Raw genomic sequence first — 12,848 nt, forward strand, 5'->3', positions numbered from 1 at the left:
AAATGTCGGACGGGGATGGACAGACTGGATACAGGGATATTGTTTCCTTCTGGCTCGGGAATCTAGAACAAGGGGTCACAGTCTCAGGATACAGGGTGGGTCATTTAGGACTGAGATGAGGAGAAACCTCACTCAGAGGGCGGTGAACCTGTGGAATTCTCTACCAGAGAAGACTGTGGAGCCCAGGTCCCTGAATATATTTAAGAAAGAAATGAATAGATTTCTAGACTCCAAATGTTTTAGAGGGTATAGGGAGAGAGCGGCAATATGGCATTGGCCATGATCACATTGAATAATGGAGCAGGCTGATAGGGCCGAATGGCCTACTCCTATTCCTATTCCTGAGACTAACAGCCAGATTGATTGTTCCTTGCAGTTCCAAACATTCCCATGCTCCATTACAGTAAAACGGGGAGGTATTGTGGTGGGGGGGAGGAAGGCGAGGATGAACTCTGACTGATAGATCCTATGGAAACATTAACCAATATCCAGCCCATACAGATATGCGTGCACACATCACAAACACCAACCTTCTCCACAGCTTCCTCAACTCGGGCCACATTGGGGAATAGTTGATGGTGAACTCTGGGTTCAGTCACAGCTCTCTTAACATTGTAATTAAACCACAACACGTTCATTATGACCTAGAAATACAAGAGGAACAGTGAATTAATCAAGCAAGATGTTCGGCTTCTCAACAAAATAATCTCCCAGTATTTCTTTCCCCTCCAGTTTCCTATTATTCTGTATAGATCATCGCATTCCTTTGTCCCATCATTACATACCAGAGCAGTTGAGGTAGTGATCTTTGTTCCTCCTGAGGCTCCTACCACCATCTTCACTGACTTGTTTTTATCAAGTATAATGGCAGGACACATGGAAGATAGGGGTGTCTTACCTATTGAGAAAAGAAGACTTTTAAAAGACTCATAGCCGGACACAGTACAGGAATGTGTTGATGGAACACTGGGGCATTAGTTAGGTGAATTCCACTTTAATTACAACTGAGGATTTTAATGCGCATCCCTAATTGCTCTTGAGAAAGTGCTTGTGTGTTACCTCAAACAGCAGGATACAATCCGTTTACGGACCAGTAACTTTTTGTTCAAACGAGATGAAGTTTGAAATTGCAGGTACTTGGGGGGCGATTCTCCAATATGGAGCCCAAGTGTTCGCGCCGTCGTGAATGCCGTTGCGTTTCACGACGGTGCGAACCGGGCCCGGGTACGACCGATTCTTGCCCCCACAGGAGTCCAGCACGGCGCTGGAGCAGTTCATGCTGCTCCAGCCTCCTTTCCTGGCGCCAAACGGGTGCCGCACCAACCCGCGCATGCATAGTTGGGCAGCGCCAACCTGCGCATGCGCGGGGGACTTTTTTTGCGCGCCGGCCCTGACTCAACATGGCGTCGGTGTTCAGGGGCCAGCCACGCCAGAAAGTAGGCCTGTGGGGGGAGAGGCCGTCCCACCGATCGGTGGGCCCCGATCGTGGGCCAGACCCCATCGGAGTCCTCCCCCGGTGAAGGAGCTCCCCCCACAGGCCGCCCCCCCCGGACCATTCGCGCAGAATTCCCGCCGGCAGCGACCAGGGTTGAACGGCGCCGGGAGGACTTTGTCGGATCTGCACGGCCGCTCGGCCCATCCGGGCCGGAGAATCGGCGGCCCCGCCAATTTCAGCGGCCGGCGCCGCGCCAAATGCGTTGCCACAAATGGCGTTGATTCTCCGCACCTCGGAGAATCGCGCGCTGGCTTTGGTGCGTCGTGGCGCGGTTGCGGTGATTCTCAGAGAATCGCCCCCTTGGTAAGAGTATATACTCAGAGGATTCCATTGTTTTAAACAAACAAAATGCACTTTACTGGACAAAGTCAGCAAAGTAAAACAAATCAGAATATCCATGTCATATTCTAACATTCAGAATTGCTCTGGGGACAGAAAGAGCTGAATGCCAGAGGTGAGGTGAGAATGACTGCCCTTGACTTCAAAACAGCATTTGACCGAGTATGGCATCAAGGAGCCCTAGCTAAACTGGAGTCAATGGGAATCATGGGGGAAACTCCGCTGGTTGGAGTCATACCTGGTACAAAGGAAGATGGTTGTGATGGTTGGTGGTCAATCATCTCAGTTCCGGGACATCACAGCACTAGTTCCTCAGGGGAGTTAACTGAGCTCTGCCACCTTCAGCTGCTTCATCAGTGACCCTCCTTCCATCATAAGATCAGAAGTGGGGATGTTTGTGAATGATTGCACAATTTTCAGCAGCATTCACAACACCCCACATATTGAAGCAATATGTGTCTATATGCAGCAAGGTCATGGCACTATTCGGCCTTGGACTGATAAGTGACATATAACATTCGCACCACATAAGTGCCAGGCGATGACCATCTCCAACATGAGAGAATCTAACCATCTGCCCTTGACATTCAATGGCATTACTATCGCTGAATCCCCCACACTCAATATTCTGGAGTTACCATTGACCAGAAACTGAACTGAACTACCATATAAATACTGTGGCTACAAGAGCAGGTCAGAGGCTGGGAATTATATGGAGATTAACTCAACTCCTGACCCCCCCCCCCCCCCCCCCCCCCCCCCCCAAAGCCTGCCCACAATCTACAAGGCAGAAGTCAGGAGTGGGATGCAATACTCTCTACCTGCCTGGATGAATGCAGCTCCAACAACATTCACGAAGCTCAACACCATCCAAGACAAAGCAGCTCTGCTTGATTGGCATCCCATCCACCACCTTCAACATTCACCCTCTCTACCACCGACAGACAGTAGCAACTGTGCGTACCATCTACAAGATGCACTGCAGGAACTCACTAAGGCTCCTTCGACAGCACCTTCCAAACCTCCTACCTCCACCATCTAGAATGACAAGTACAGCAGATGAATGGGAACATCACCACTTGCAAATTGCCCTCCAAGTTACTCATCATCCTGATTTGGAACAATCCTGTCATTGGGTCAAAATCCTGGAACTCCGTTCCCACAGCACTTTGGGTGGTCCGACACCGCACGGGCTGCAGAAGGCAATATACTGCCACTTTCTCTTGGGCCATTAGGGGTAGACAATAAATGCTGGCCTGGACAGAGATATCCACATCCCACAACAGAATAAAAATAATAATAACAAACAAATAGTTGTCAAATGGAACACATTCCACGTTTAGTGGAAGATGCAAACAAGACAGGTCATATGGATTTCGCAACAACCATCCCTGACATTGGTGACCACTGCGAATCACAATATCTCACTAAAACTCTGTCTCCCTCACAAGGGAATATGATTCTTCACTTTCGAAGATCTAGCCTCTGAATTTCCTCAAAAGCTGCTCTGACTTGGGCCACGTCAATACCACCCACCTCCTGATGGTTCAACCTCTTTTCTGGAGACTAAGTTCTAAGGGATTCACAAAGTTGCATTCTCATCTCTAATCAACTTCTTTGCAGACTGCTAGCTTCACTAATCTGGCACTTGTGGTGAATGAGAATTCACACGGTATTATAATCTGTATATATATGCATCAATATTGTAAGTGCAGTTGCACTACCTGACCACCAGGGGGAGTAGCTCTGGGAGTACTCGAGAGTTTGTACTGGGCTCCTCCCTTGGCTCCTCCCAGGACTCCTCCTCCTGGAGCTGCTGTATAAAGATCCGTGCCACAGGGTCAGCCAGCCAGTTCACCGAAAGTTCAACGGCTAACAGGCTGGCTCTGTTGTACGTATATTAAAACCGCTATTCTAATCCTACAAGCACATGTCCGTAGAATTGTTGGTTCCAACAATTTAACATACTTACGAAACAGTCGAAGTAAATTATGGAAGCAGCCCTCAAGCCCGGACGCCTAGAACTCGACCCACAGGATGCAGAGGCTAAGGAATTTTTTTCCCACTGGCTGAGATGTTTTAAAGCCTACCTGGCAGAAGCCAGCACCGCCGGAACAACGGAGGAAGAAAAACTCAGCCTACTGCACGCGAGGGTAAGCCACAGAATATCCACACAGCTGAATCCGGCCGGTTCTTACACCGCAGCGCTGGCGATATTGGACAAAATGTACATTAGGCCCATTAACGAGGTTTATGCACGCCACGTGTTTACGACTCGCCGTCAGCGGCCTACAGAAACGCTAGCCGAGTTTGTAAGGGAACTGAACAATCTTTCCAATTACTGTAATTATCAAGCCGTTACCGCGGCTGAACATAGGGAACTTGCTGTGCTGAACGTTTTCGTGGCGGGCCTTAGATCTAACTATGTGCGCCAAAGACTGCTAGAAAAGGGGGCCCAGGACTTAGACACTACTGTGGAGGCTGCTACCACTATGGAAGTCTCCTTCCGCAGCCTCACGTCGTTTCCCGCGGACCCCGCGACCTCATCGTGGACCCCCGACCAACAATCCCCCCAGGCCTGTGCCGCACGGCCCCCCAGCTACCGCGCTGCCAAAGCCAGTTACTCTGCTGCCCCAGCCAACTACTCAGCTGCCCCAGCCAGCTACTCAGCTGCCCCAGCCTGCCATTTCTGTGGCCAAAGCCAGCACCCGCGGCAGCACTGCCCAGCCCGATCCGCGACCTGCAGCAGCTGCGGGAAGAAAGGCCACTATGCCAGAGTGTGCCTCGCGAAAAGGGCCCCAGTTTTTAACTCCCCAGTAGAGAGAACAAATCGCTCCCAACACCAGCGGGCCCGCGGGGCCTGAAACGCTGCGGCCTACGCCCCGACTCCGCCCCCTCCCGCCACGTGCGATCCATGGGGGCCGCCATCTTGGCAAACCCCCACCATGCGGCCGGCCACGTGCGACTCATGGGGGCCGCCATCTTCCTCGCCGCTCACCACGTGCGATCCACGGGCCCCATATGCATCGGCATGCTCAGAAAGCTCATCTGAAGACTACGACTTCCCCGGGCACTCATCACGCGGCCCGCAACTCAGCGCAGCGATCCTGCATCAAGCTCGCCAGAACGTACCGGCATCTACTCGACTGGACGCCCACTCGGAAGACTACGACTTCCCCGGGCACTCATCACGCGGCCCGCAACTCAATGCGGTCACCCTGGATCAATCCCGCCCCAAGCACCTACGAAGTTTGATGGCGGAGGTCCAGATCAATGGGTACAGCACGCCATGCCTCTTTGACTCCGGGAGCACCGAGAGCTTTATACACCCAGAGCTGGTAAGACGCTGTTGGCTTCCTATTTATCCTTTGAGCCAAACTATCGCCCTCGCTTCGGGCTCCCACTCAGTCCAAATCCAAGGACGCACCGTTGCTACGCTCACAATTCGAGGCGCTAGTTATTCAAAATTTAAACTTTATATCCTGCCTGATCCTGCCTGTCCGCTCCACTCTTATTCGGCCTGGATTTCCAGTGCAACCTCAAGAGCCTCACCCTCAACTTCGGCAGGCCCCTGCCCCCACTCACTATCTGCAGCCTAGCCACGCTGCGCATCTCCCCCCCCCTCCGCTCTTCGCCAATCTCAGTCCAGATTGCAAGCCAGTAGCTACCCGCAGCAGGCGATACAGTCTACAGGATATGGTCTTTATCCGATCGGAGGTCCGACGGCTGCTCAGTGAGGGGATCATAGAGGCCAGTAATAGTCCCTGGAGAGCTCAGGTGGTGGTCGTCAAGACTGGGGAAAAATTTTGCATGGTCGTCGACTATAGTCAGACCATAAATCGCTTTACGCTCCTAGACGCGTATCCCCTCCCCAGAATTGCAGAAATGGTTAACCAGATCACCCAATATCAGCTATTTTCCACGGTGGATCTGAAGTCTGCATACCACCAGCTCCCAATCCGCCCGGAGGACCGACACTACACGGCGTTCGAGGCCGATGGCCGCCTCTTCCATTTCCTCCGGGTCCCTTTCGACGTCACTAATGGGGTTTCGGTGTTCCAACGAGCAATGGACCGAATGGGAGACCAGTACGGGCTGCGGGCCACATTTCCGTATCTGGACAATGTTACCATCTGCGGCCATGACCAGCAGGACCACGACGCCAACCTCCACCGTTTTCTCCAGATGGCACAGAAATGAAATCTCACTTATAACAAGGAGAAATGCGTTTTCCGCACAAACAGACTGGCCATCCTCGGCTACGTCGTGGAGAACGAAGTCGTGGGCCCAGACCCGGACTGCATGAGAACTCTTAGAACTCCCCCTCCCTCATTGCCCCAAGGCCCTCAAACGGTGCTTGGGGCTCTTTTCATACTACGCCCAGTGGGTCCCTCAATATGCGGACAAAGCCCACCCACTCTTCAAGGCCACATGATTTCCCCTGTCTGCTGAGGCGCGCCAGGCCTTCAGCTGCATCAAGGAGGACATTGCCAAAGCAGCCATGCGGGCGGTGGATGAATCCGTCCCTTTCAGGTTGAGAGCGACGCCTCAGAGGTAGCTCTAGCAGCCACTTTAAATCAGGCAGGAAGGCCCATTGCATTTTTCTCCCGTACCCTATCCGCTTCAGAACTCCGACACTCCTCAGTCGAGAAGGAAGCACAAGCCATCGTGGAGGCTGTTCGTCACTGGAGGCACTACCTCGCAGGTAGGAGGTTCACCCTCATCACTGACCAACGATCGGTTGCCTTTATGTTTGACAAATCGCAAAGGGGCAAATTAAAAAATGATAAAATCCTTCGGTGGAGCATCGAACTCTCCACCTATAGTTATGATATTAAATATCGACCGGGGTAGCTCAATGAGCCCTCGGATGCCCAATCCCGCGGGACATGCGCCAGCGCGCAGATCAGCCGTCTGAAAGCCATCCACGTGGACCTCTGCCATCCAGGGGTCACCCGGTTCGCCCATTACATCAGAGCCCGAAACCTGCCTTTCTCCAACGAGGAGGTAAAAGCGGTCACCAGGGACTGCCCGATCTGTGCAGAGTGCAAACCGCACTTCTATAGACCAGACAGGGCCCACCTGGTCAAGGCTTCTAGGCCCTTTGAACGCCTTGCGATCGATTTCAAAGGGCCACTCCCCTCAACTAACAAGAACATTTATTTCCTCAACATCATCGATGAGTTCTCCCGATTCCCTTTTGCCATTTCATGCCCCAATATGACCTCCCACACAGTTATTAGGGCCCTGCATAGTGTCTTCACCCTGTTTGGTTTCCCCAGCTACGTGCACAGCGACCGGGGTTCGTCCTTTATGAGCGACGAGCTGCGTCAGTACCTGCTCGACAAGGGCATTGCCTCGAGCAGGACTACCAGCTACAACCCCAGGGGGAACGGGCAGGTGGAGAGGGAGAACGCGACGGTCTGGAAGACCGTTCTACTGACCCTCCGGTCTAGAAAACTCCAAGTCTCCCAATGGCAAGAAGTCCTCCCAGACGCGCTCCACGCAATCAGATCCCTCCTCTGTACAGCTACAAATCAAACCCCTCACGAGTGGCTCTTCATTTTACTAGGGGCACTACCACGGGGGTCTCACTTCCGGCGTGGCTGAGGACACCAGGCCCAGTCCTCCTGAGGAAGCACGTCAGGGGGCACAAAACTGACCCACTTGTTGAAAAGGTGCGCCTCCTCCATTCCAACCCCCAGTACGCATTCGTGGAGTTCCCGGACGGTCGCCAGGACACAGTATCCCTTCGGGACCTGGCACCCGCTGGATCCAGCCCCCCCTACCCCCGCTGAGGAACCCCTTACCCCGTTCCCTATGCTGCCGCCCCCTCGCTCCCGATTCCGCAAGCTCACCCCACCGGTTCCACGCGCCAGAACCAGCCCGCCCCCAGCGCCCCCAGTCTCCAGTCGAGCCAGAGGTGAATGAAGTTTGGACGAGACCCGCCCCGGAGTCTGCCATCGTGCCCCAGCTCTCAACACCCACCCAGCCACCGCAAGAGGCTGCAACCCCGGTGCTCCGCAGATTGAAACGAATAATTCGCCCACCGGACAGACTAACTCTGTGAGCCACCCCCCCCCCCCCACCCCCACCCCACCCCCACCCCCCCCCCCCCCCCAATATGCATCAATATTGTAAGTGCAGTTGCACTACCTGACCACCAGGGGGAGTAGCTCTGGGAGTACTCGAGGGTTTGTACTGGGCTTCTCCCTTGGCTCCGCCCAGGACTCCTCTCCCTGGAGCTGCTGTATAAAGATCTGTGCCACAGGGTCAGCCAGCCAGTTCACCGAAAGTTCAACGGCTAACAGGCTGGCTCTGTTGTAAGTATAATTAAAACCGCTATTCTAATCCTACAAGCACGTGTCCGTAGAATTGTTGGTTCCAACAGTACTGCTCCCTGGTATCTCCGAACCCCAGTCTCCAGGCTGCACTGAACTATAAATTGATCCCAGGACGTCTCTGATGCCTAACTGTTTCCAACACAGAACCAAAAACCTCCTTCCACTTTCTCAGCTTCCTAGGATTTCTCGGTGAACTGTAAATGCTGTAATGTTCAATCCATAACTCTCAGTTTCACCAAACATTCCCCCAGGCCTCCTCTGAGCTCAGAGCCTGCTAACAACAGCATCTACTCAGCATGGACCCTCTGTCTTTGCTGCAGAACATGAAGTTCAATTGAAACCAGAGAATTGCTGGAAAAAAGAGCCATGCTGTCGAAGCTTTTTGTCCTATACTCATCAGGTCAACTCACAAGAATGCCAATTCTAAAGGGACAACTATTTATACTGTATGAGAAGAGAGTGGTGATTGGTTATGAAAGTCAACTCTGGTTGATAACGGTATTTCCACAGAGAATGCACCAGGGAACAATTAACTTCCAAGTTTTGTTTAAATTAAAATCAAACAGGTCAACCCTGATTGGTCAAAGAGATAGCTGTTTTCCAATTTTTGTTTAGTTGAAAAAGGCACATATTGATGCCGGGGCAGGATTCATGGACTTCCACAACAGCAAAACTGGCGCTGCACCTGGGCCGTTTCAGGGACTGTAAAGGGGCTAGCACAGGTGCCACGTGGAACACAATTGATTCCAATGAGTGCCAGATTCAACGGACACTCAGGAGGCCAACAAGCTGCAGCCTCATATACATACTTTAAGATGGCACTGCTAGTGCTGGAACACTCCCATAAGGCTGATGGGTCAGCAGGGGCCAGAGAGCACCTGGGGAGTGGCCTGGGGGCACATCCATACGACCCATGGTCCTGAGTTTACAGTGGCCAGTCAGCGGCGTGTGTAGCTGCATTGATGCCTTTCCGGCTGTGGCAATGGTGCTCCATGTCCGTCAACTCCGAACCCACAGCCCACATGCTGGCCACCCTAGCCCCCCCCCCCTTAATCTCCCCGGCTCTGGCAGAAGCACCCCCCACCCCCGGCCAGCAACACAACTGTCAGCAGATTATGGCAGTATTGGACACTTTCCGTACGCTCTCTCTCTCCCTCAGCAGCCAAGGCGCCTGTTTCACAATTTTCAAAAGCACAAGTGAACCTCGCCGTCAAGAATTCGGCCCATTGGAGGTGGAGAATCGCGGAGATCCTGGAGAATTGTGTGTCAGGTCCGTTAGTGATATGCCAATGGTGTTTACTGTACGTGCGTTCTGGAGTGCATTGACACCGCTGTCGAGGCTACGGAGAATTGTGATTTGGCATCAAATCGGTACCTCCTGTGATTTTGGAGTCAGAACCGATTGATTGATTGATATGTATTGTCACATGTACAGAAGTACAGTGAAAAGTATTTTCTGCGGCCAAGGGAACGTACACAATACGTACATAGTAGACAAAAGAATTATCGACAGAGTACATTGACGGAGTACATTCTCCGCCCAATCGCGTTTCCCGTTTCCGGAGTCGGCCAATGGAGAGTCCTGCCCATAGTGCGTGAACATGCTCTTTCCATTTGCAAAAGACAGGCCCTGTGTGTGAAGCTCCTAGCATGCAGAAGCGAGCCACACTGTGAGCTCGACAGATAATCTTAAATTGGTTATCGGAGATCCTTCTCAAGCTCTACCAATTCCATGATGGCATAGTCTGCTCTGATCTATCCTCCAAGGAAATCTCTCCACCTGTTGTTTTCATGGCTCAATTTTTAAAAATCTGACTCTATTAAATAAAGATGGGGGACCTTCTGAACTTTTGTGGTCTTGGGAGATGCTGTCAAATAAGCCTTGGCAGTTGCTGCTGTGTATCTTGTAGATGTTAACAGGCTCAGTGTAGCAGTGCAGTGAACGTTTTCATAGGAGGACGCGGTGTCAATCAAGGGGGTTGCTTACTCCCGAATTTTCATCCTTTAATTAATTTTAACAGGATGTGGGCATCGCTAGCGAGGGCAGCATTTGTTGGCCATCCCTAATTTCCCTTGAGAAGGTGATGGTGAGTTGCCTTCTTGAAGCACTGGAGTCCCTGAGATGTAGATACACCAACAATGCTGTTAGGGAGGGAGTTCCGGGATGCTTCCCAGCGACAGTAAAGGAACGGCAATATATTTCCAAGTCAGGATGGCAAATGGCTTGGAGGGGAACCTCCAAGTCATGGAGTTCCCACGTGTCTGCTGCCCTTGTCCTTCTAGATGGTAGTGATCGTGGGTTTGGGAGGTGCTGCCCAAGGAGCCTTGGTGAGTTCCTGCAGTGCATCTTGTAGCTAGCACACATGGCTGTTGCTGTACGTTGGTGATGGAGGGAGTGAATGTTAATGGATGAGGTGCCAATCAAGCAGGCAGCTTTGTCCTGGATGGTGTCAATCTTCTTGAGTGTTATTGGAGCCTCATCCAGGCAAGTGGAGAGTATTCCACTCCTGGCTTATGTCCTGTACAATGTAGACAGGCTTTGGAGAGTCAGTAAGTGAGTTACTCACCACAGGATTCCTAGCCTTGGGCCTGCTCATGCGGCCATAGTATAAATATGGCTAGTCCAAGTCAGTTTCTGGTCAATGGTGACCCCCAGGATGTTGATAGTGGGGAATTCAGTGATAGAAACGTCATTGAATGTCAAGGGGCAATGGTTTGATTCTCTCTTATTGGAAGTATTTTGCGTTTGCATTATCAGTAAGTGCCACTTGTTGATTATTGAACTGATGAGGCTGTAGAGAGCCAGGTTGGATTTGATCTGTTTTTGTGGCCAGGACATATCTTGGAAGTTTTCCACTTTGTGGAAATTTAGTGGAGATCTTGGCTATCAACACTGCTAGTTCTAGAACACAAGTCCTCAGCACTACGGCCAGCGATTTGCCAATGGTCTATCATCAGTATAGTATCTCTTGCACACAGCTATCTTCTTGATATCAAATGAAATTAGTGAAATGACTTAAGGCTAGCTTCTGAGATAATGAGAAGCTCAGGAGGAGGTCAGGATGGGTCATCCACTGGCTGATAATGGGTGCAAACATTTTACCCTTGTCATTTGAACTCAGCTATTGGGCTCCGCCATCTTTGGGTATGGACTGTTCATGGACACTACTCCTCGGGAATATTATTTAATTGTCTATCATTATTCACAACTGGACATGGCAGAGCTGTTGGTTGTGGGATTTCTCTGTCTATAGAATGCTGCTTTTGCTGATTAGTGTTATGTGGCACTATGGGATTTGTTTCACAAGACCCCCATGCTCAAACCCTGATTTGCCGCTCTCAGCCAGAAAAGCAATTGGGTTTTACAATTAGCCTCAGCATCTCTGGATTGGGCATAAGAAAGTCAGAGAATGTTTCCCCATCTTAACTTAATACTTAAAATTAGAACTGGGCCAATGAGGAGTGAAACGAAGGAGCACCATTTTTTGAGACAAAGCAGTGGTAATCTGATATTTTCTCCCTGAAAAGGCTGTGGACTTAGGGGACCTATTAGAACATTTTAGACCAAATTTGACAAGTGTTGCCCATTATGGAGCAAGCTGGGCAATTGGAGCTAAAGGAAAATGTGGTTTGAAGATTATCATTACATTCGAAAGGAATTTGGGAACAGGTAAAGAAATGGGATAAAATTGGGGGACTTCCGGTGACGGTGATGTGTTGAGAGGATGCACATCGGGTGGCTGTCCTCTGAACCCGGACAAAAGAAGGCACTTTCAGATGACTTTGGCCAAAATTTTGCAGAACGGCCTGAAAGCAATCATGCAACTTCTGAGAGAGTTCAGAGCTTTCTCGGGCTATAGAACATAGAACAGTACAGCACATGATGGTTCCCTATGGTAGGCTCATTCAGAAAGTTAGGGGGCATGGGATACAGGGAAATTTGGCTGTCTGGATACAGAATTGGCTGGCCAAAAGAAGACAGCGAGTGGTAGTGGATGGAAAGTATTCCGCCTGGAGGTCAGTGACCAGTGGTGTCCCGCAGGGATCCGTTCTGGGACCTCTGCTCTTTGTGGTTTTTATAAATGACTTGGATGAGGAAGTGGAAGGGTGGGTTAGTAAGTTTGCCGATGACACAAAGGTTGGGGGAGTTGTAGATAGCGTTGAGGGCTGTTGCAGGTTACAACAGGACACTGACAGGGTGCAGAGCTGGGCTGAGAAGTGGCAGATGGAGTTCAAAATAGATAAATTTGAAGCCGACCATTTATCCTAATCTAAGATCAACCTAACCTACACCCCTTCAATTTACTGCTGTCCATGTGCCTGTCCAAGAGTCGCTTAAATGTCCCTAATGACTCTGACTCCACCATCTCCGCTGGCAGTGCATTCCACACACCCACCACATTCTGTGTAAAGAACCTACATCTGACATCTCCCCTATACCTTCCTCCAATCACCTTAAAATTAATCACCTCGTGACAGCCGTTTCCGCCCTGGGGAAAAGTCTCTCGCTATCCACTCTAAGCATGCCTCTCATCACCTTGTACACCTCTATCAAGTCCCCTCTCTGCCTTCTTCGCTCCAGTGAGAAAAGCTCTAGCTCCCTCAATATTTCTTCATTAGACATGCCCTCCAGTCCAGGCAGCATCCTGGTAAATCTCCTCTGTACCCTC

At 51.0% G+C, this 12,848-nt stretch overlaps 1 protein-coding gene across 2 annotated transcripts in view; it reads right to left on the reverse strand.

Annotated features, from left to right (window-relative positions):
• Positions 1 to 12,848, reverse strand: part of LOC119964361 (glutathione hydrolase 1 proenzyme-like) — a 177,734-nt gene that overhangs the window by 11,033 nt on the left and 153,853 nt on the right. For both annotated transcript variants that reach the window (XM_038793741.1, XM_038793750.1), the window contains 2 exons: positions 786 to 898; positions 531 to 644 (listed from right to left, as the gene is read on the reverse strand). In XM_038793741.1, the coding sequence (XP_038649669.1) occupies positions 531 to 644; positions 786 to 898 (227 nt within the window). The remainder of the gene's footprint in view (positions 1 to 530; positions 645 to 785; positions 899 to 12,848) is intronic.

The sequence above is a fragment of the Scyliorhinus canicula genome, chromosome 1, assembly GCF_902713615.1.
Source record: "Scyliorhinus canicula chromosome 1, sScyCan1.1, whole genome shotgun sequence".
Lineage (NCBI taxonomy): Eukaryota > Metazoa > Chordata > Chondrichthyes > Carcharhiniformes > Scyliorhinidae > Scyliorhinus > Scyliorhinus canicula.